Source organism: Microtus pennsylvanicus, chromosome 16 (assembly GCF_037038515.1).
Source record: "Microtus pennsylvanicus isolate mMicPen1 chromosome 16, mMicPen1.hap1, whole genome shotgun sequence".
NCBI classification, from domain to species: domain Eukaryota; kingdom Metazoa; phylum Chordata; class Mammalia; order Rodentia; family Cricetidae; genus Microtus; species Microtus pennsylvanicus.
Genome location: NC_134594.1, coordinates 34,656,742 through 34,676,948, shown reverse-complemented (window position 1 = coordinate 34,676,948; position 20,207 = coordinate 34,656,742). Strand labels below are relative to the sequence as shown.

The 20,207-nt window shown below is 42.6% G+C and overlaps 1 protein-coding gene across 1 annotated transcript in view; it reads right to left on the bottom strand.

Annotated features, from left to right (window-relative positions):
- Lekr1 (leucine, glutamate and lysine rich 1) overlaps nt 1–20,207 on the bottom strand; it is a 127,085-nt gene that overhangs the window by 37,753 nt on the left and 69,125 nt on the right. Inside the window, exons 7-9 of the mRNA XM_075950812.1 lie at nt 9,935–10,016; nt 3,058–3,135; nt 392–595 (exon numbers count right to left, since the gene is read on the bottom strand). Of these exons, the coding sequence (XP_075806927.1) occupies nt 392–595; nt 3,058–3,135; nt 9,935–10,016 (364 nt within the window). The remainder of the gene's footprint in view (nt 1–391; nt 596–3,057; nt 3,136–9,934; nt 10,017–20,207) is intronic.

Below are 20,207 nucleotides of genomic sequence, written 5' to 3'. Positions count from 1 at the left end.
TAATTCCACCTGGACGGAAACCTCGGAAAGATTGCTAGAGAGGCAGCGAGACGGAGGAGCCGACAAGATGGAAAAGGGGTAAAAAGCAAATAAACATTTTTAATGCTAAAAATAGAACTCACCAAGTTTTGGGTGAGGTTACAAGTCTTTACGAATGATCAGATTTGAGTACAATTCTGACAATAAAGCCAGCTGATGCCATCACTGCTTTGGCTACCTGGTAAGCTGAGACCCAGCTTAATCACTTGAAAGTGAGGGACCGAATTTACATATGAAATGGGCCCTTCCTTAGTCATGACCTTGCTGTTATGATAACACACTGATATTTCAAATATATATTGAATACTTATTTAAGGATAAACTATCTTTAAGGGATTATTCTTGACCGCACCTTTCATTTTTCAGAGTTAAAATTTCTTCCTGTGTCCGATGCAGGAGAGTTTTGGTCATCTCTAGCTCATTTTCCGCAAGGTTGATCCTTCTTTTTAGATCTTCCCCTTGCCTTTCTTTGGTAGTCAGCTCTTCCTGTAGAGTTTTATATAGTTGTTGACAAGTCAATAAGGAGTCTTCTTTCTCTTTGAGTAGCCTACTGTGCCTAAAAAAGACAGGAAACAAAGTATCACAAGCATACGTTGGATACTATGATTCTATAGTTACACTATGATTTTACATTTATACTATGGTTTATATTTATACTGATTTTGTAGTTTGGAGAACTTTCATCATAATCATAACTTAAAAACAGATGTGAAGAATATGAATATTTCCATGACGTCAAGTTTTTGCCATTGTGGTAACTAATTTCATTGTCATCTTGGCTGGATTGAGAATGATCACAGATTCTGAGTGTGTCTATAACGGTGTTTCTGGAAAGGTTTAGCAAGGAGGGAGAGCCCACTTTGAATACAAGCAAAGCCATTCCATAGCCTGGGTCCAGACTGAATAAAATAAAGAGGAAACTAGGCTCCAGTAATTCACTGCTCTCTACCCCGATTGGAATTAGTTGCCTCATGCTTCCGTACTGAATTTACCCTGCCATAACTGGCTGTATTCTTTTCAAAAACGAGCCAAAACAAACCCCTTCATCTTTAAGTTGCCTTTTTTTAAGTACTGTGCTCAAAACCGTGAGAAAATTAACAGAAAACTGGTACCAAGGAGTGAGGTAAACAGACCACGTGGTTCTTAGGCCTTAAGAACTGGTTTGTGGAAAGACCGTGGAATAGTTTGGAAGTTGGGGTGAGAGAAACCTGTGACTGTTGTAACCAGAGTGAAACTGACCGTTCCTAGTTGAAAACCAGAAGATTGGAATACCGAGAGAAGTGCAGGCGTGGAGCCCTGAACTGTCTCAGACAAGTGTCTCAGAGAACAAGGAATCCTTTGGGAACTTAGCTGGGGGCATTCATGTTATATTCTGGAAAAGAATATGGCTTCCCTCATGTCCTGAGAACTTGAGGGAGACTGAATTCAAAGCCGGAGAGCTACTTTGATGGTGGAGAGTATCAGAGGATGGGACAACGTTTAGGCTGTGCCATGGTTACTGCTCACTGCCTCTACCCAGTCTACAGTGACAGGCAGTGACAAGCAAGGCGGAATGATAGGAAAAACTTGCAGCTTGGTGAAGAAACTGTCAGTTTAAAGCTGCTGACAAGGCAAGTGCAGCCCAAACAGTTGTAGCTGAGATTCAGACCCTTCAAAAGAAGCCTCAAACTGTCTGTGGGAAATGGGAAAGGCGTCCCCACCACCAGAGGCTTTGACTTGTGAAAGCGCATATTCACATAAAAGGGAGGCCGAACTGAGAGGCCCCTGACGGGCTTCCCCATTTGAAAGCAACAGTCTTGGGAAGCGCCACTCAGATGCAGAAATGTTACAATAAAAGTGGTTGGTAGCAGAACCAAGCAGTGCCATCTACCTGGTACTGGTACAGAGCTCCCAGGGAGGCATGGACGCTTTCTCCAGACAATCCAGAAAGCTGCTGAGGCTAGGCAATGCATGGGAAGGTCCTAGTCCCTGCAGGGAATCCCTGAGAGGCTATGGGTAACCTTGTGAAGGTAAAGCCAATTGCAATGGAGATCAAATGGTATTGAAGAGGCCAGGATATAGGGTACCTGATGAGGAAAGCTACAGGCGTGGCAAGGAGGAAGCCCAAGAGAAAGGCTTCCTGTACTGCATACTTGGGGGACAGGAGCTGTGCAAGGCCACCAGAGCCCAGACAGTCCTGTCAGAAGCCTCAGATGGGTGGGTGGAACTGTAGCATTTGGTGTCTGTGTTGATGGGTTTGACTTATTTTGGGCAGATCTTTCCTTGCTAAAACACCATTTCTCCCCTTGGGATGGGAAGCTTACTCTGTGGTGTTTTTATGGTAGGAGTGTGCCGCCTGCTTTTTTGTTTGTTTTGTTTTTTATCTTATATAGCTCACTTAAAGAGACTGCCTCGGGTCTCAGCAGTGACTTTGGTTCTGGAGCAGTGTTGGGTTGTTTAAAGGGCCGGGTCTGCACCCCGACATGAAAATGAGACTCCAGGAACCAGAGGAATGCTATGACTTTGTAAAGTTTGGATGTCAAGTTGACAAGGGGTGGGGCTGTGACTATTCATCTTCATGTCAGCTTGGCAGGATTTAGGATCAGCATGGAAATCCTTCCTTGGAGGTGCTTATAAGGCTGTTCCGAGAAAGGGCTAATGGAAGAACTACCCTGAAAATAGGCGACGGTACCCACAGGCTGGGGTTTGGACTGAAAGAGAAGGAGAAAGCAAGTTGGAGGCTGTCTTTCTCTCCCTGTTTCCTGACAACGTCCACCCCGTGCTCCCACCGCCACGCACTGGTGTTCATCCCTTAAGTTGCTTTGTAGTTGTTTTTGTTGCAGCAAAGAGAAAAGTGGTGATACCAGTGTGGGCAGAGACAGAAACCACGGACGACAGAGAGACCAGGAGGTCCAAATGAGGTATCACATATATAAATAAGCACGGAAACAATAGACAACTGAGTTCTCAATGAAATGACTTAGAAATAAAATTTAAATTCAGTTATTAAAATATTAATTACAAATTTGCAATATATACCTTGACTCAGAAATGACAGACTCGAACTTCAGTTTTCTAAGTTCTCTTTGACAGTTATCAGCGTCATTAGACTTTTTCCTAGGGCAAAAGTATTTGCAATTGTTAAAATGTATTATTTCAAAAGAAAATGTTTTTTCTATATCTTAAAATCTTCATATTATTATTGTTTAAACATACACTTAACCAAATTACTGCTTATTTGATTGTATTTTTTTATTATTATATATACTGTGTTCTGACTGCATGTAAGCCTGAACACCAGAAGACGGTACCAGACCTCATTACAGATAGTTGTGAGCCACCATGTGGTTGCTGGGAATTGAACTCAGGACCTCTGGTAGAGCAGCCAATGCTCTTAACCACTGAGCCATCTCTCCAGCCCCCTATTTAACTGTATTTAACTAAGAAGGATACAGTCTGAACATTATCAAACAAGCCCACGACAGAACAAACAAGATGGTATCAACCTGGAGACTGGTCAGAAGGGAAGGGAGTCTAGGGGACAAAGTGACTCTTGGAATGAGATGACCCTATAGAGTCAGGGTACTTTCTACATAACTGTAAGCCTGGGGACAGTCTCCGTGAGAACCAGGCAGGGGAATGAAACCTCTGGCAGGAAGTGCCAGTCTTCCTGGCCCGAAGAAGCAGAGGAAAATGTTCTGAGCAACTTAGCTGCTGGGAAGTGAAGGGCTAAACCTGGATTGCTTGGGAGAGTCCCCAAACAAACTCCACTAGTCTCTAGTCTTCAAGTGCAAAGGGCAGGTCCGACACAGCCCAGGAGGAGATAAATAACTGAAATGAAATGGAGCTGCTGCCCTAGAGACAATCTGCAGTGTGACACCGACCGAGTTACTTGCCCATGCACTGGTACCGCCCCTACGGTAAAAAGTAATAAGCTGAGTGTTCCAGAGCTTGTGTCGACTTGACACAGCGGGGGTCATGTGTCCTGAGTTCCTGCGCTGACTTCCCTTAATAATGGACTGTACACAGCAAACTCAAATAAACTCTTTCCTCCACAAGTCATCCTCGGCCATGGTGTTTATCAACAGCAGTGGAAAGCAAACGAGGACACTGCTTGAGATCAGACCATGAAACAAGAAGACGTGCATAGTGACAACATAATGCTACCAGGCCATTTCCTGCCTGCCAGATAAAAAATCCACACACGGCATCACCCCAGTGCTGGGAAAATCAGAACGCTAACAGTTATACGTCCATAGGAGCAGAAGTTCCGGGAACAGGGCGTCCAGCTAGAGATTCACGAACCAGTCATCGAGACGGTCAAAGTTCACTGTGGCCCAGACTGTTAATAAAGTATAAGCATGGTATAAAGGTCCATAAATTAGGAGGCAGATTCTGTACTACTGTTTTAGACCCACAGGGGTCCCCTCTCCACGTCTATGGCTTTGCGTTCTGAAGTCTGTTACCCTATGACAGTTAAAAAGTAATAAGCTGAGCGTTCCAGAGCTAATTAGTTTTCAACTGCACACAATTCTGACTGCCGTTATGAAACCTGTTGTCCCAGCCCATCCCACCAAGGGCGCTCGTCACTTTGTCCTGTGTGTTCACACTATAGATTCTACCCATCTTCCGCTCTCTTGGTCCCGCTCAGATGTCAGATCCACTACGGTGTTGATCACAGTGGCTGCTTGTAAGCTATCTTTACCTAGCAGCCTGGGACCATGTCACAACGTCAGCACGCTTCATCAGGCAGGCCTTGGAAGTATCTCATAAGACGGTGAACGCAGTACAACAGGCTAGGAAATGTAGCTCATTCCTATAACTTTCACTACATTATAACTCTATTTTCCATTATTTATATTACCTTGTGCCTAATACATAAATTAAACTTTATATTTTTTAAAATTTATGGGTGCACAGGTGTGGTGGTTTGAACAAGAATGGGCTCTATAGGTGTAGTTGCCTGAATACTTGGCCCCTAGGTGGCGGGATTGTTTGGGAGGAACTGGGAGGTACAGTCTTGTTAAAGGAGGTGTGTTGCTGGGGGTGAACCTTAAGGTTTCAAATGACTAGTGCCTTGCCAGTGTGCTCCTTCTCTGCTTCTTGTTTATGGCTCAAGACGTGAGCTTTCAGCTGTCCCTGCTGCCATGCCTTTGGTCCCCCCAGCAAGGACTCCAACCCTCTGAAAATGGAAGCCAAATGCTTTCTTTCCTAAGTTGCCTTGGTCATGGTGTTTTATTAGTACAATATAAGACAGGAAAAACTGTGTATATGTGTGACCACGTGTGCACTTGTGTGTAGGGTTTAATACTAACTACAGTGGTTTAGGACTGCGTCTTCTGTTTTGTTTCTTGAGACAGGGTCCTGGAGCTCAGGTAAAACAGATTAGGATGGAGCTCCCAGGGGTCCACGGACCTCTTACCTCCTAGGCACTGGGTCCTGAAGCACAGCCCTTGTGGCTAAGGGGTGGGCAACTACTATATTAACTACTAATTGATACATTCCAAGATATTGTAAAGGAATCTGTTCCTTTTCCTGCATTCATGAAAGCAAAGATAACCTTCAGGAAATTTACAAGCACACTGAACGAAGCAAGGTTCTACACGAGCCTCATTCTCATTCCTGGGCATTCTTGGCATGGGCTGCAAATAATTTTGTCAACTATTCCTTCAGGTAATGTAAACCCATGCCAAGGGTGTGCATTCATATTTAATATTAAAGGGGTAATTTTCATGGCCACATGTTTAATTTCACAACTCATAATAGTTAATTTTTCATAACAGTTATTTTTTCTTTTAAGGATGTATTTCTGAATATACTTAGTGGATAATAATTATACTAACTCTAATGTCTTCTGCTTGCTAATTTGAATTTCTTAAGGAGTTAAAGGTTTACTGCCTGAACTCTTAGTCACTATTGGGAAGTTTAGCCTTGCTAGAGGAAGTGTGTCACTGGGGGCTGGGTTTTGGGGTTTCAGAAGCCAAGTCAGGCCCTATTTCTCTCTCTCTCTCCTCTGCCTGTGGATCTGGATGTAGAACTCTCAGCTCCTTCTCCATCTCGATGCCTGCCTGCACACTGCTACACTTCCTACCTTGACAATAATGGACTACACCTCTGAACTGGAAGCACCACCAGCACCAATTAGATGCTTTCCTTTATAAGAGCTGCTGTGGTCATGGTGTGTCTTCACAGCAATAAAACCCTAACTAAAATACAAGAGCATCCAAACCCCTGATAATATCTCTGAGCCTCTGGATCAAGCAAAGCAGTCATTACCTAACTTCAGTGACGGTCACCAAAGCCTCCTAACTGATAAAAATAAAAGTAAAAATAAAAATCAATTATAACACATGATGACACTCAGGACGTGGCTCAGCTCATGAACACTGGTTTAACATGCACGAAGCCCTGGGTCCCATCCCCATCACCACATGAATTGAGCATGCCTGTAATCCCACTCAGAGATGGAAGCCAGAGGACCAGAAGTTCAAGGTCTTTCTTTGCCACCTAGCATATTCCGGGCTGGTCTGGTTACAAGAAACCCTGTCTCAAAAACACGCAAAAGAACATAACAATGTTGATAAACTACAGAAGATATTTTCTTAATAACCTTATGTGGGAAAAGCTAGCCCATTCTACCCATTTATGAACTGCTTCTTCTTTCTATGTTAGAACACAAAAAAGAGCTTACATCCAACTATTTTTAAAAAGCACATGTTTTATTCTTTATTTTTGTTTTACTTAATTTGTAGTGTTAAGGATCAAGCTCAAGGCCTCTCATGGGTAAGGTAGGTTCTCTACTATCTAACCCTAAAACAACGTAAACAACAAAAGAATTACAGTAAATTGAATAAATAAAGGTCACTCCTATTCCCAGCACCCACCAAAACCGGAATTAAAAATTTAAAGGAAGATTCTACAGCATTTTCTAATTTCTAAAAGCCCAAAGAGGTTTGAGTATGTATAGAAAACCTCTATTTTATTAATCAATATTTAAAAAAAATTAGACCCATTTATTTTATGTGTATGAGAGTTTTTTTATGTATGTATGAATGCATGCCACTTGTGTGTCTAGAGTCCTTCAGAGATCAGGCAAGAGTGCCGGATCACCTGGAACTGAAATTAAGATGGTCTTGAGGTATCCTGTGGGTACTGAGAACTGAATCCTGGTCCTTTGCAAGAGCAATGACTGCTCCTAACTGCCGAGTCAAGTCTCCTGTCCTCGGCACATCATCGGCCAAAACACAACTTCAGTTCTAATCTATTAAAAAGTAGTATCTGCAGGGACCTGCTGACCTCTGTGCACAGTGAGGCTTGCAGGGCATCGATCCCAAGTGCTCCCCCCGCCCCCCGCCTGCACCATTAACTCCAAAGCCAGAAACGGAAAGCAGGTGGAGCTCAGATGGAAGAGGCACCGGCGTGCTTAGAGTAAGGTTGTTAACACGAGGAACTGTTTTCCATGACCCTTTTCTAAGCCACATTTTCGAAAAGTGGGTGCTGGCTCTGATCTATCCCTGAAGCAGGTCTCCTTCTGTGAAGTCACACTGTATTTCCGCAACCCTGTGGCAATTCCCTGAGAAGCCATCAGCGTGATGACTGCCATGAGGTGGCTCACTTCCTCCTCCGCCCTGCTCTGCCTTGACTCCTCCCACGTCTCAGAACTCAGGTTACAGAGAGGACAAAATACAACTGACAAAACAGCAAGGGGCTTGAGTTAATGGTAAATGGAATGGCTCCTGTATATGCAAAGGATTCTGTGCAAAATTACTCTGGAGAAAGATCTTAGTCTGTGTAGTCAACAATAAGCTTTACTCTTCTTCTTCCATTTGACATTTCTTACTTTTCCAAGAATCTGCCTATAAGCTAAATTTTGGCATGATCACAAATTCTCTCTTAGCTTGGCCAGGTGCTAATACTATTTTCCTACTCCTGACCTGTGACTTCTTCACTGCTCAACTTTTTTTTTAAGATTTAATTTAATTTTATTATTATTATTTTGTGTGTGTGTGTATGTGTGTGTGTGTGTGTGTGTATCTGTGCAGATGAATACAGAGACCCATAGAGGCCAGAGGAGTTGGATCCCCTGGAGCTAAAGTTACAGGATGTTCTAAGCTGTCTGACATGAGTGCTGGGAGCCAAACTGGGGTCCTCTGAAAAAGCAGTATCTTTTCAGTATTCTCCCCACTGAGCCCCCCCCCCCCAACTTCTGGAGCTCCAAGAAGTGAACATTGGGCCAGTGAGATGGATCAGAGGTAAAGGCACAGGTCTCTAAGCCTGAAGATCTGAGTTCACTCCCTGGGGCATACACGACAGAAGGAGGGAACTGACTGACTCTCGTAAACTGTTCTCCGACTTCTATACATGTGCCATGGCATGCAAGTGTGCACACGCATACACACACACAATACATACAATACCCACACACAGAGTAACAACCACAACAGTAATTATAATACCAAAAGAAGCAAATGTCACACAGTTTGTGTTCTGATGAGGCTGCTTTCTCCACAGGACTGCCATAGGGACACCGTCCTCCTGATATGGACAGAGTGAACAAGGAGTTCTTAGCTTTGCAATTGTCATCTTGTCTCTTTTTCATGGTTCTTATTTCCCAGAACTTACTTCCCATGTCTGGGTAAGAAAAGCATCAAGAACTCCCTGTTCTCTCATTCCTTCACCCCAGCATCCTACACAGGCAGCCACACCTCTGGGCTTGCTGTTATATTAACTTCTGTTTTTCTAAAACAAACCCTTGCTACAAATAATCTAACTATACACTAATTTGATTGGACATTTCTGGACTTTGTTCAATATTTGATTAAACACATTGTTCTTAGGAACAGCCATGGTCAACACAAATATTCGGTCACTAAGCATCCTAAATATTTATATTTATTTGCCTGAACCTTGTGAATACAGGAACTGAAACCAGAGCTCCTAGATCACACACCAAGAAGTAAAATGACATACTTTATTTTCAAAGATCATGTGCCTTCTATTTTAACATTATAATTATAGATATACCATGTTTATGTATAAAGTAGTCTTTCAAATTCCTGAAATAAATGGATATTTAAAACAAATACTGCTCTGGGCACCTTTTATATGTGTATGATACATCTCTCTTCCTCTTTCTTCCTCTCTCTTCTCTCCCCCACCTCTGTATGCTGCACACCTCTCACGGTGCACATGTGGAGGTCCTTGTCTTCCACCATGTATGAGATGGGGATTCTGCTGTTGTGCCCTTGTCTTTGCTCATGCCACGCTGGCAATGGCCTCCAGAGGTTCTCCTGCCTCTGGCTCTGCTCTCATCACAGAAAAACTGAGGCAATAAACAGGTGCTGCGTGTCTCGCTTTAAATGGGCTCTGGGTATTCAAAACACAGGATTTCACACACTGAGTGCTTGATCCACTGAGCCATTTCCCCACCTTTGAATATTTTATAAGGTCATTTTATTATCATTTGTTTTCCAATATTTCTTCTCTATTTTCATAAAACATAGTCAACATTTCAAAGGCACTCTGTTTTGAATTTAAAATTAGATATTTTAAGAAATAACAATTCAGAAAATTTAAATGTTATAGACACTAAAGAAATGAATATAAGGAAGAAATGAGATAATTACTTCATCTGAACATCAAGACGAATCACTGATATATAGCTAGATGGCTTCTATACTTCTATACTCGAGGCCAAGAAACAACTCATGAGTTCTTTACAGAAGGACAAAAACACTTTACTGAGATAAAGTGGTGACAGTATTTAGTCTAAGTCACAAAAGAGCCAAGAGAAGCCACAGCTGACCATCACCTACACAACTGAACCACTGCCCAAAGACGACACACTGGGGTCTTTCGAAAGCCTTTGCCCATCAGTGGGCAACCCCCTCTTCAGCTGTTGAGTATTGCACCTTACATGAGCATCTCTTTAGAGTTGTCCAGCTCCATCACTGTCTTCTGAAGTCTCAACCCAAGGGCCTCTACTTGACACTGTAAGTCTGAAACGACACAGAACGCTCATTAGTATCCCAGCGTCTGGGTGTCTTCACAAACTAAACCAGCGCTGCTGGAGTTTCCCTTAGCGTCCAAAGCACAACAGAGAGAACTTTGCCTGTATGGTTCTATGCAACATGGCCATGGTCCATCAACACCCCGCATGCCTTGTGTCTTCGCCCTTTCTCCCCTTACCATCATGATATTTTACCAACACCTAACAGGCTAACCTTTCTACTGTTTTCAAATGAAATTGGTGTTGCTGGCAGATCCTACACACTTCTGGTGATGGCTTATTTAAAATGTTCGGCTGTCTGAGCTCCCACTTCTGTTCCCAAACCAACTGAGTCTTCTGGGTAGAAAGGAAACAGACAAATCACCTTCCAGGCTCATGGTTGGGAGTTTGTTAACTCTGACTACCATCTAAAAGGTGTTTAACAACTTTAAAGAACAAGAGAATATTTTGGAAAACTGGCTTCCACAGAGTCTTCATCTAGGAAATTTAGGAAGTATTTGAAAAGGATTATTCAAGAATATCCTTATATCAAGAATATATTAATTTTTCCTCTATCCTCAGTACCTAAATGTGGGAATGTAGGTAATACAACTGTACATTTACACTTAAAATTTGAAGAGATATTATCCAAAGTTTTTCCTATGTACCGTGTCTATTTGTAGACTTGATACAGTAGCCAAAATATAACTTCTTTCTAGTCGCTAATGCAGATCAGAGCTGAGATTTTTTTTATCCGATCTCATAAGTGAAGAGTTCCATCTTATTTTTATTTTAATTTACATCACTTTGGTTATTAAACTTAAAGATGAGCACACTGAAAATATTTCCACTTTTTGTAATTTCTGTTGTATTGCAATGCCTCGTGTCTTTCTTCCATTTTACTACTTGTTACTTTTCTCATCTTTATTCTAGATTTAAGACTTTTATTCAAGATTTAATTTAAGAATTAAAGTTTTCTATGGATACATAACAGAAGCCATGTGTAATGTGTACAGTCTTGGTTTGCCTGAGTCCGGCCACCAGGAACTCAACTCTCCGGGAATCACTGAAGGTATGAAGGAGACCACACAGCATGGACCAGCCAGTTTATACAGAAAAAGACACTCAAAACAAGGGAGTTGTAAAATTTTATTTTCTAGCCACCTTAGGTGTTTTAATTTTCTACATTTAATAGTAAACTTGGAATTTGTTATGCAGCACCATAAGAAACACATGCACCAAATGCCGATGAGATTTTCAACATGCTTTATCGTTTTTTTAAACAATGAACTAGTTTCTCAAATCAGAAGCAAATTCATTCTAAACAAATGTTCTCATAAGAATTTTCCAGGCATTTATATACAAATCTTTGTGTATCCCAGTGTTTTCAGATATATTATTTTTAATTATTTTAAAGAACAAATAAAATTTTATATCTATCATGTACAGCATATTTCTATATCTATCATTATAGAATGAGTAAGTCAAGCTTATTACTACATGTACTACACTAATACTTATTTTTTGAGGCATGAACAATTTAAATTTACTCTTCATTTTTTAATAATGTTATTGACTAACAATGGCCATGCCGTACTGCACCACTGGTCTAAGTGAAATGTTCGTGTATTTTGACCAAAATCTCCTCACGTGCATTATTTAAATCTATCCCTTCAAACTGCCAGACAGGTTGCCTCCTTTTTCAGATGAAGAGAAAAAAAGAGAGGAGAGAGGGAGAGGAAGAGAGAGAGAGAGAGAGAGAGAGAGAGAGATCCCATTGGGGTCCATTGTCCCATTTCTGCAATCAGGACATCAAGTCTGCTGAGAGGAAGACCCCTCAAAACAAGTTTCAATTATAGACTTACTAAGGATATTTTCAGGGTACACTTTTTCCCCATTAATGGAAGAGAAAATAACATGAAATATACTTTTTAGTAAAAACCTTTCAAAAACCAGAGAGACCTTGGCTAGAATGGTCTGTGCCATGCCATTGTGTTAGTCAGCTGCAGCAGGGGTTAGACACCGCGGGCTGCACGCTCTCACTCCTTCTCTAGAATGAAGAAGGAGGAGCTGAGGGCAAACTGTGTCCCAGTGCCGAGCACGGAGGCTTTCTCTGCCTTACTTCATTTGTGGTCATACCAGAAGGAAAAGTAGGTATTTTGATTTTTACAAGTGGAAAGTGTAAACAGGAAAGCAATTAGCTTACTAAAGTTTACTCGGCGGCTGTGAACTGCTCCCGTGGTTCCAACTGAGTTCTGCCTGGTCCTTAAGGCTTTCTTGCTCACACTGACTCTTGAAACATAAAAGCCACAAGTAAATAGTATATTTGCCAAGGAAGTGTGGTGAGCACTGTTGTAGTCCAGCTATAGTCTCTGAACTTCTAAAGAGATATACTTTACAGAATGAGAAACACTGGTTTACGAATGAAAGATAGAAAGACAGGGTACCCTTGTGACTATTTTATGGAACCGAAACACTGGGGACAAGTTTGATTTCTTGTTGAATGGTCCTTGTACTTATGACGGGATGGAATCATAAACTAGATTAAGTATGGATCTGAGTCCAAGTGATAAATTTTGTTATTTCTAAGTGGGGCTACAGTTAAAACTGATTAGCTTTAAAATAAACCCCCAAAGAACTGTTACTTTGTATGTAAATTTTATATAATTAATTCCCAATTGCCTGAGAATTAATAAAATAGTAGATGCTAATAATAGCCACGAAAACAAGCTCACTTTGGTAACATTAAAGAGTATTCTAAGGCTCACACTTGACTATACAGATGCATCGGAGTTCCACAGTTTACCAGGTTCCAACAAAAACAAACCACGCCACAGGACCCTGTGCTGGATAATGACAACACTATTGTACTCCCAGGGCTACCAGGGCTGTTCTCCTCACCACGCCTCTCTTCTCACTTTCAAAATAAACACAGGTTAGCCTTTGGTTCCCACCTTAGAGCCAGCGCAGGAGACACTGCCCCGGTGACTGTCATGTGTCTTAGGACAGCTCTGGATAGTGGTAAAGTAAATAAATGTTTTGCCTTGTCAAACAAGAACCCATGAAGGTTGTCGCCCCAGTAAACAGCAACAAAAAATACGAGCAGTGCTAAACAAGAAAGCATTTTATTTCAGGAGAAAAGACATCACCCAGAGCTGAGGAAACAATTCATTACGAATAACTCACAACGTAACCCCATCCCCCATGTGTTACCGGGAGCTGATTTACATATTTTCATGGCTGCTTTTCATTTCTGGGCAGTTTTTTTGTAATCAGGAAGTACTAAGGATTATTTTTTAAAAAAATCAAAAGCCTGGGCTGTGTCTCTGTGGTTCTGAATGATGTGTAAGCACCACACAGGCTTGTAAAGGTTCTGGTAGACTAGCAGGGTCCTTTGTTTTCAGAAGCAGAATGCCCAGTTCTTGTACTAATAAATAAAGGGACATAGTCAGGCTAAGCAGCAGAGAGTCTAAGCCACCTGCACAAAACAGCTCCTTCAGTTTCTGAGGCAAGGAGCTCTTAAATAAGTGTATTGTTCTGTGCCGTCCTTCTCTATAGTCAAATAAATTCAACTTCAATTTTCTGTCATTCAGCATGACATTGGATTATGAGGCAAGAGGCCCTGAATGACGAGGGAGAGAAAGGAAGCACTGGCTTTAAACACCATGCAGATGTAAGGCGGAACCCATGGAAACAATCCAAACTTTACAACAGCACATTCTACTGGGATGTGACTGCATTCTCTGCAGATATTAAATAAGAAGCAAATGATTTTAAATGAACAAAACCAAAAAGAGCTCTTAGCTTCTCTTCATATGAAGCAGCTGCTTGCTGGATAGCATTACACAGACACCAGATTTGCAGTAATTAGTCATTCGAAAGAATTCCGCGATTCTGAAAGGCTTTGAGAGACTGCACATACAAAAGGTATTCATGGTTAACTATTTCATAGGCAGAGAGGAAGCTTTAATAGTCACTTGGAAGGCATAATAATAGTCATGAGACAACATCAGAGAAAACAATAAATACACCACAAAGAATAGAAAGAAGTTTCAAGCTAAAAAAAAAACACCCAATAAAGAAAACACACACAATCTTAAATTTTGGTTCAGTCCTATTTGGAAGAAAAATCTATAACTCAGGTTTCAAGTAGTGAGGTGCAAGGATGAGCTGGCATAAAGATATCCCGAGACACAGGGTAAAATATTTAAGATTCCTAGGGTTTGATTTGACAGTTGCAGTTTCAAAGGATTAAGGATGACCTCACTGGTGAAATTATTTGTCTCATATAGAGACATTTCAGCATAAAATACCCCAATGGCTGTAATCTCTTTAATGTTAGCAATACGGAAACCCAAGCTACCTTTGAACCTTCTAACACAATTCAACACTTAACCGTTCAGAGGGGCTCTATATGAGTTCTAAAGCCACATACCTGACTTCCAGCCCTGGCCCTGCCTCTCCCAGGCTGTGCTGGCTCAGGCACCCGCACAGGGCTCTCTCAGCCTTCAGTGACTTCATGTCCACTGAAGAGAGAAGTAACGGGCACACGTGAGTGCTGCTGATTGCTGTGCCGGGACAAAATTAAAGCCAGCTCCTCCAATTCTGTTCTGAAGCTCATCACTCCCACCTTAAGGAGTTTGTTCTTGGGCACGGGCACGGGTCCACAGGCGCCATCTTCTTAAAACCGGGACTAAACTTAGGGGCTCCAATTAGTTCTTTTCTTTAACAATACTCGGGGAACTGAGGCAAAATGTTAACATTTGCTAGACACAAGCAATGGGATCACACATGTCTGCTACATTATTTTTTCTGTGTTTGAAAATTTTTATGGCTCCATATTGTTTAAAACAGTGGTTCTCAATCTTCCTAATGGGGCAACCCCTTAGTACAGCTCCTCATGTTGTGGTGAACCCCAACCATACAATTATTTTTGTTGCTGTTTTATATCTGTAATTTTGCTGGTATTATGAATGGTAACTGATGTTTGACAGGTTGAGAACCGCTGGTTTTGATAACAGCCCTGCTCATAGAAGTCACAAATGAGCATCTTCTATATGGCGAAGACTAATCAATTCTATTCTGTGTATCCAAGGTACAAAGGAAAGCAAAGGATGAAGGAGAAGAAAACCCGTTGGAGGAAGGGACCAGAGGAGGTCTAAAAAGCAGATTAAAACCACAGTTTGATCCTGTGGATGGGAAACAGAGACTTAACTGTAGCTGCAGGGAAATGTTAACAAGGAAGGGTGTTTGTTTTGTCTGGAAGACAGGAGATACTGAGACATGTGCCTCTGTATTTAGAAAGGCTCATTCTAGAAGGCATCTGTGCGGAGAATTTAATGTACGACTTATAACTTGTACCTTACATGAGACAAAAGCTACACCTCTTGCTGGTGTTTTTTAAGAGTTACACATATTGCCTGGATTTAAAAGATTCCATTTGGCCTGGCCCAAATGAAGACGCAGGATAAAGAACAGCAAAGAGAAGAAATATTGAAGAAGGTGTTGAGCTGTGACCAGAGCCTGGACGGAGTAGATATTCAGACTGCAGAAGCAAAGAGGCTGTGGAGACAGAGGCAGAAGCATGAAGTGGATGTGAGACGTCCTGGAGTGAACCCTGGGAAGGAACATCTCCAGCACTGTCTGCCGCCGCCGAGGGAACTGGGTGCAGGCCTGCAGGCTGCTGACAGGCACAACTAAAATGAGTCCATCCAGCACAAGGGTAAGCACGAGGGGGCTGAGGGGGACAGGCCTTCTCTACCCACGGGAAGAACAATGTACAACACCAGAGATGAAGCTGTAACTGCCTTCAGACAGGGGAACTCAGGCAGAAAGTTCTCAGCAGGAAGGACACACTAAGTAACTGATTGGATTACTGAGGCTGGCAGCCCTTCCCCCTTCCCTGCTAGGGAAGACAGGAGAGCTGAACCCACAGCGGCCCCAACTAGAGTCAGCCAGGATGCACTACCTTCCCACTTTGTCCTCATTCCGATTTTCAGTCACGCTTTTTTAAAAAAACAAAAACAAAAACAAAACTTCGTTTAGCTGCTCTGTTTTAGCCTGGGTCTCAGCGTAAGCGCCTAGGGCACTCAGGACCTTCCTTTCTCCTCCCACTCCACTACTGTCTCAGTTACTTCCTGACTTCTAGTCCACGCGTCTTCTCTCATTCATCCTTTCTACACTCTCTGACCCTTTCCCATTCCTTCCTTGCTTTACGACTTAATGAATACACCTGTCTCTGAAGATTATGAACGACATTTTTTCCCGTCAGCACCTCATATTGAGACATCTGCACCTTAGTGGAGACACAGTAGTAGTACAGGAAATGAGGCTCACGAGTTGACGAATGGATTGCATGGAATTAAATAGCCCTTTCAGGGTGAAGAAAACAGTCGGCAGAGTGATGAGACACCCAAAGAATGAGATAAAACCTTTGCGGACTGTACACCACTTAGTGGATAGGTGTTGATATCTGAAATGTGCAAATTGCAAAACGAAGACAAGAAATTTAAATGTTCTGAAAATTAAACTAATAAGTTGAACAGAAAGTTCTCAGGAGAAACATGAATGGCTAATAAAACATGAAAGAAAGTTCAATATCCTCTGTCATCAGAGAAATGCAAATTCAAACTACTTTGAGATTCCATGTGTTACGGAGAAGTGAGCAACCACTCACAGCACAGAAAACAGAGAAGCAGGCTTGATCGTGAGTGTGAGGTGGAGCTTAGCCCTAAAGGGGCAGACACTTCTCAACAAGTCATTCAGTCACATGAATGAATCCAGGCTTCAGGATTAAAGTATTTTCAGGAATTCCTTTGTGAGGACTAATCTCAGGGCAGGCAGACCATGAGTGAGGTGGCCTGCAGCTTCGGCCTTCATCTTGGGCTCAGCTATCAGTTAAACAGGCAAAGGACAAGAACCATTTTCCAAACGGGACGTTCAAGTCACAGAACTGCTGTGTGCTAGCTGCATTCTAAGATAAAGCCTGTCACGCAAATATATAAAAGTAAAAATGCAAAAATTACCTTTGTTACCATTTTAAGACAGGATATTCTTGAGCAATACTCGCGGATATGTAAAAAATTAGGTATAAATAAAGGTTAACATGATTTTGATAGAGAAACGGCAGATAACTATCTAGTAACGGGTAAGAGTGAGGCGTAGAGGCCATAGAAGCGAACCCATTCCACCTTGACTAAAGGTCAAAGACCTCTTCTTGCTTTTTCAATGTTAGACAGGACACTTGAGCTATGGTTTGAGTTGTGAGGAGGAAATTACTTCGCCTGTTCTTTGTTTCATGGTGAAGAAGTCTTTTGCTCCCCCCACCCCCGCTTTTGGATTGGGGTGTATGAAAACTTTGAGTAATAAATTTAGGGTGGATCACAGCATTCATTGGATGTCCTCCCGATTTTGCTATCTCTTGTCTATTTCTTTCTTCATCGTCACCCCAAGTTGGGCGGGACCCCAAGAGGAAGGAAATTATGATTAATCTAGAGAACAGAACAGGGCCTGGGTGTGCTGGAGCAGCACTTGGGAGGCAGAGGCAGGCAGAGTTTGAGGCCAGCTTGGTCTATACAGGGAGTTTCAGGACAACTAGGGCTGCATAGCTAAGACTCTGTCTCTAAAAGGGCCAGGGAGAACTGGAGAGGGGCTCATCAGCTGTGGGCACTTGATGCCCTTGTGGAAGACTCAAGTTCAGTTCCCAGCTCACAACCACCTGTAACTCCAGGTCCAGGGGAATCCAATACCCTTTTCTGACCTTCAAGGGTATCAGGCATGCACATGGTGCAGACATACAAGCAGATAAAACACTCATGCATGTATAAAAGAATCTATAAAAATAGAAATAAAAATAAAAAGAATACTAAATTTTATGAATTTTTTACATGTAAGATTGCATAACAGAAAAAATTATGGTTATTATAAAACTATTATGTATACTTATATAATACATATATGTATGTCAGAAGGAGACACATGAAATGCTCAGAATTGTATCTGAATGAGTAATTTCTTCATTAACAGTGAGCATGGCTCATTTTGGTAATAGGAAGCAAAACAATTATATTAAAGTGCCTTAACACTAAACCACCTTCTAATTCACCCCATAACCTGTCAGTGTTGTGGGGCAGCCTTGCCCGCTGTGGGTTTCCCTTTCTAGGCAGGGATGGGGGTGTCTTGAGGTGTGTGAGAGTAGAGAAAAGAGCTGGCATAGCCATGCACGTTTAATTCATTCCTCTTTCCTCTTCACTGTGATAGAATCTTACCAGCTCTCCCACGCTCCTGATGTGCCCTCCCTGGTACAAGGGGCTATACAAGGGGCTGTAACCTGGACCTGTGAATTCAACCCTGCCTTATGTAAGATGCTCTTGTCAGGGAATTTTAAGACACAGAAAATGAAACCAAAACAACAGTAGTAGCAATTAGCTAGTGGGAGAGGAACAGGGACATGATGTAGCCAATGCTCTGGACCCAGAAGGGGGAAGCTGTGCTGGAGATGAACAATGGGGAGAGAGTTATAAGACACCAAAGGGGGAACAGTCTAAAGAATAGACCAGAACTGAACTACTTCAAGGGAGAAAACGGAGTAAGGAAGGAGGCACATCTATCGTAAGGAGTGCCGATGACCCTCGGAGAAAATCCCTCAAGATCCAGGTATTCACACAATGGAAAAACGTGCAGAACAAAGCTCACCTTCAAATGAATGCCCAGGGTAGGGAGCCAATACAAAGGCAAAGGAACAAGCATAACCTGCTAAGACTTCAGTGCCAGAAACCCCTCCACATACTTCACATTTCAGCGGTGGCCTCGTGCAGAAGAGGAATTCTCAAGAGGTCTAGTTGTCTGGCCTGTAGTTTGTCTAAAGAGCAGGGAAGACTGTGCATGTGTGTACAGGTGGGTTCCTACTTTGGGACACGGAAGCAAGCAATCTATAGTATTCCAGTATGAAGCTACTCTCATAAGGAATGCTGAATTGCCGATAACTGAGTGACTGTAGTTTCCTTAGTTTTCTGGTATAAAAACCAGGGCTTTTCAGAGGCCTGGGGATGTGGGGTTGTGGCTCGCTGGGGAAGGGCTTATCTACCAGTAATCAAAGGAGGGGGAAACCCCCACTTTCTCTCCCATCTGGAATAAAGCTTCCTGTAATTGGAACCCAGGTGTTCAAAGGAATCAGAAAGGCTGGCTAAGTTACCACGACACACTCGCTCTGAAAATGGCAGGTAAGGTGACAGCCCAGCTCTGTCCAAAGCCTTCTCCCTTCTTGCACACAGCAGGTGTGGTGACTCCCATGGGGTCACGGCCACGCCCTGCTTCAGTCCTGGGAGTGCAGACAGACAACTGCTCAGCTGACCTAGGTTGAGCAGAGGAGAAATCAGTGGAGACAGTGGGACCTTGTGAATAAGAGAAATCAGGACTGATAGCTTTTGTGACTAGAACGAGATCTAAGGAAATTTTAACTGCTAACTCTACGTCTGTCCACCCGGTTTGCTGTCCCAGTGGAAACGGCTACTTCAGTGGTGCTTATTCTCGGCAGCGCCCATGGCAGCACGACACTGTATCTCCTTTCTTCTCCTATTGCTCTCAGATGGGTGATGAAGTCTACCAGATTCCCATTACAGATGGATAATCAAGTCAAAATAAATAAAAGAGTGGCTTGGACAAAGGGCCAGCAGCAGAAACACACAGGCCCTGGAAGCAGATGCTGACCAGCGGTTTCAGTCTTTCTTTCCCGACTGAACCACACCGCTCTGCCTTCCCCCTTTACCAGAGAATGAAGGAACACGGTGTTTACACATATTTCCCTGTGATGAGACACACAAACACTGTGCCAGCGCACAAAAAGACCACACATTGCATTACTCCATTTTAAGAAATGTCCAGAATAGGCACACAATCCTGATTCGTGGGGAGGGAGGAGGGACACAAAAGGAGTGGCTGCTATTGGTCTCGTGTGTGTGTGTGTGTGTGTGTGTGTGTGTGTACGCGCACATGCGTACTGGTCACGTACTGTGTGTGCCACAACGTATGTGTGGGGGTAAGAGGACATTTTGTGTATTTGGCTTTCTTATTCCACCTTACAGAGTTCCAGGATCAAACCCTATTCCGTAGGCTTCATGGCAACCATTTTTATCTTCTGAGACATCTCGATGCCCCCTCTCTCCCCGCCAAAGTTTCTTTATCTTAAAAATGTTTTTAGATG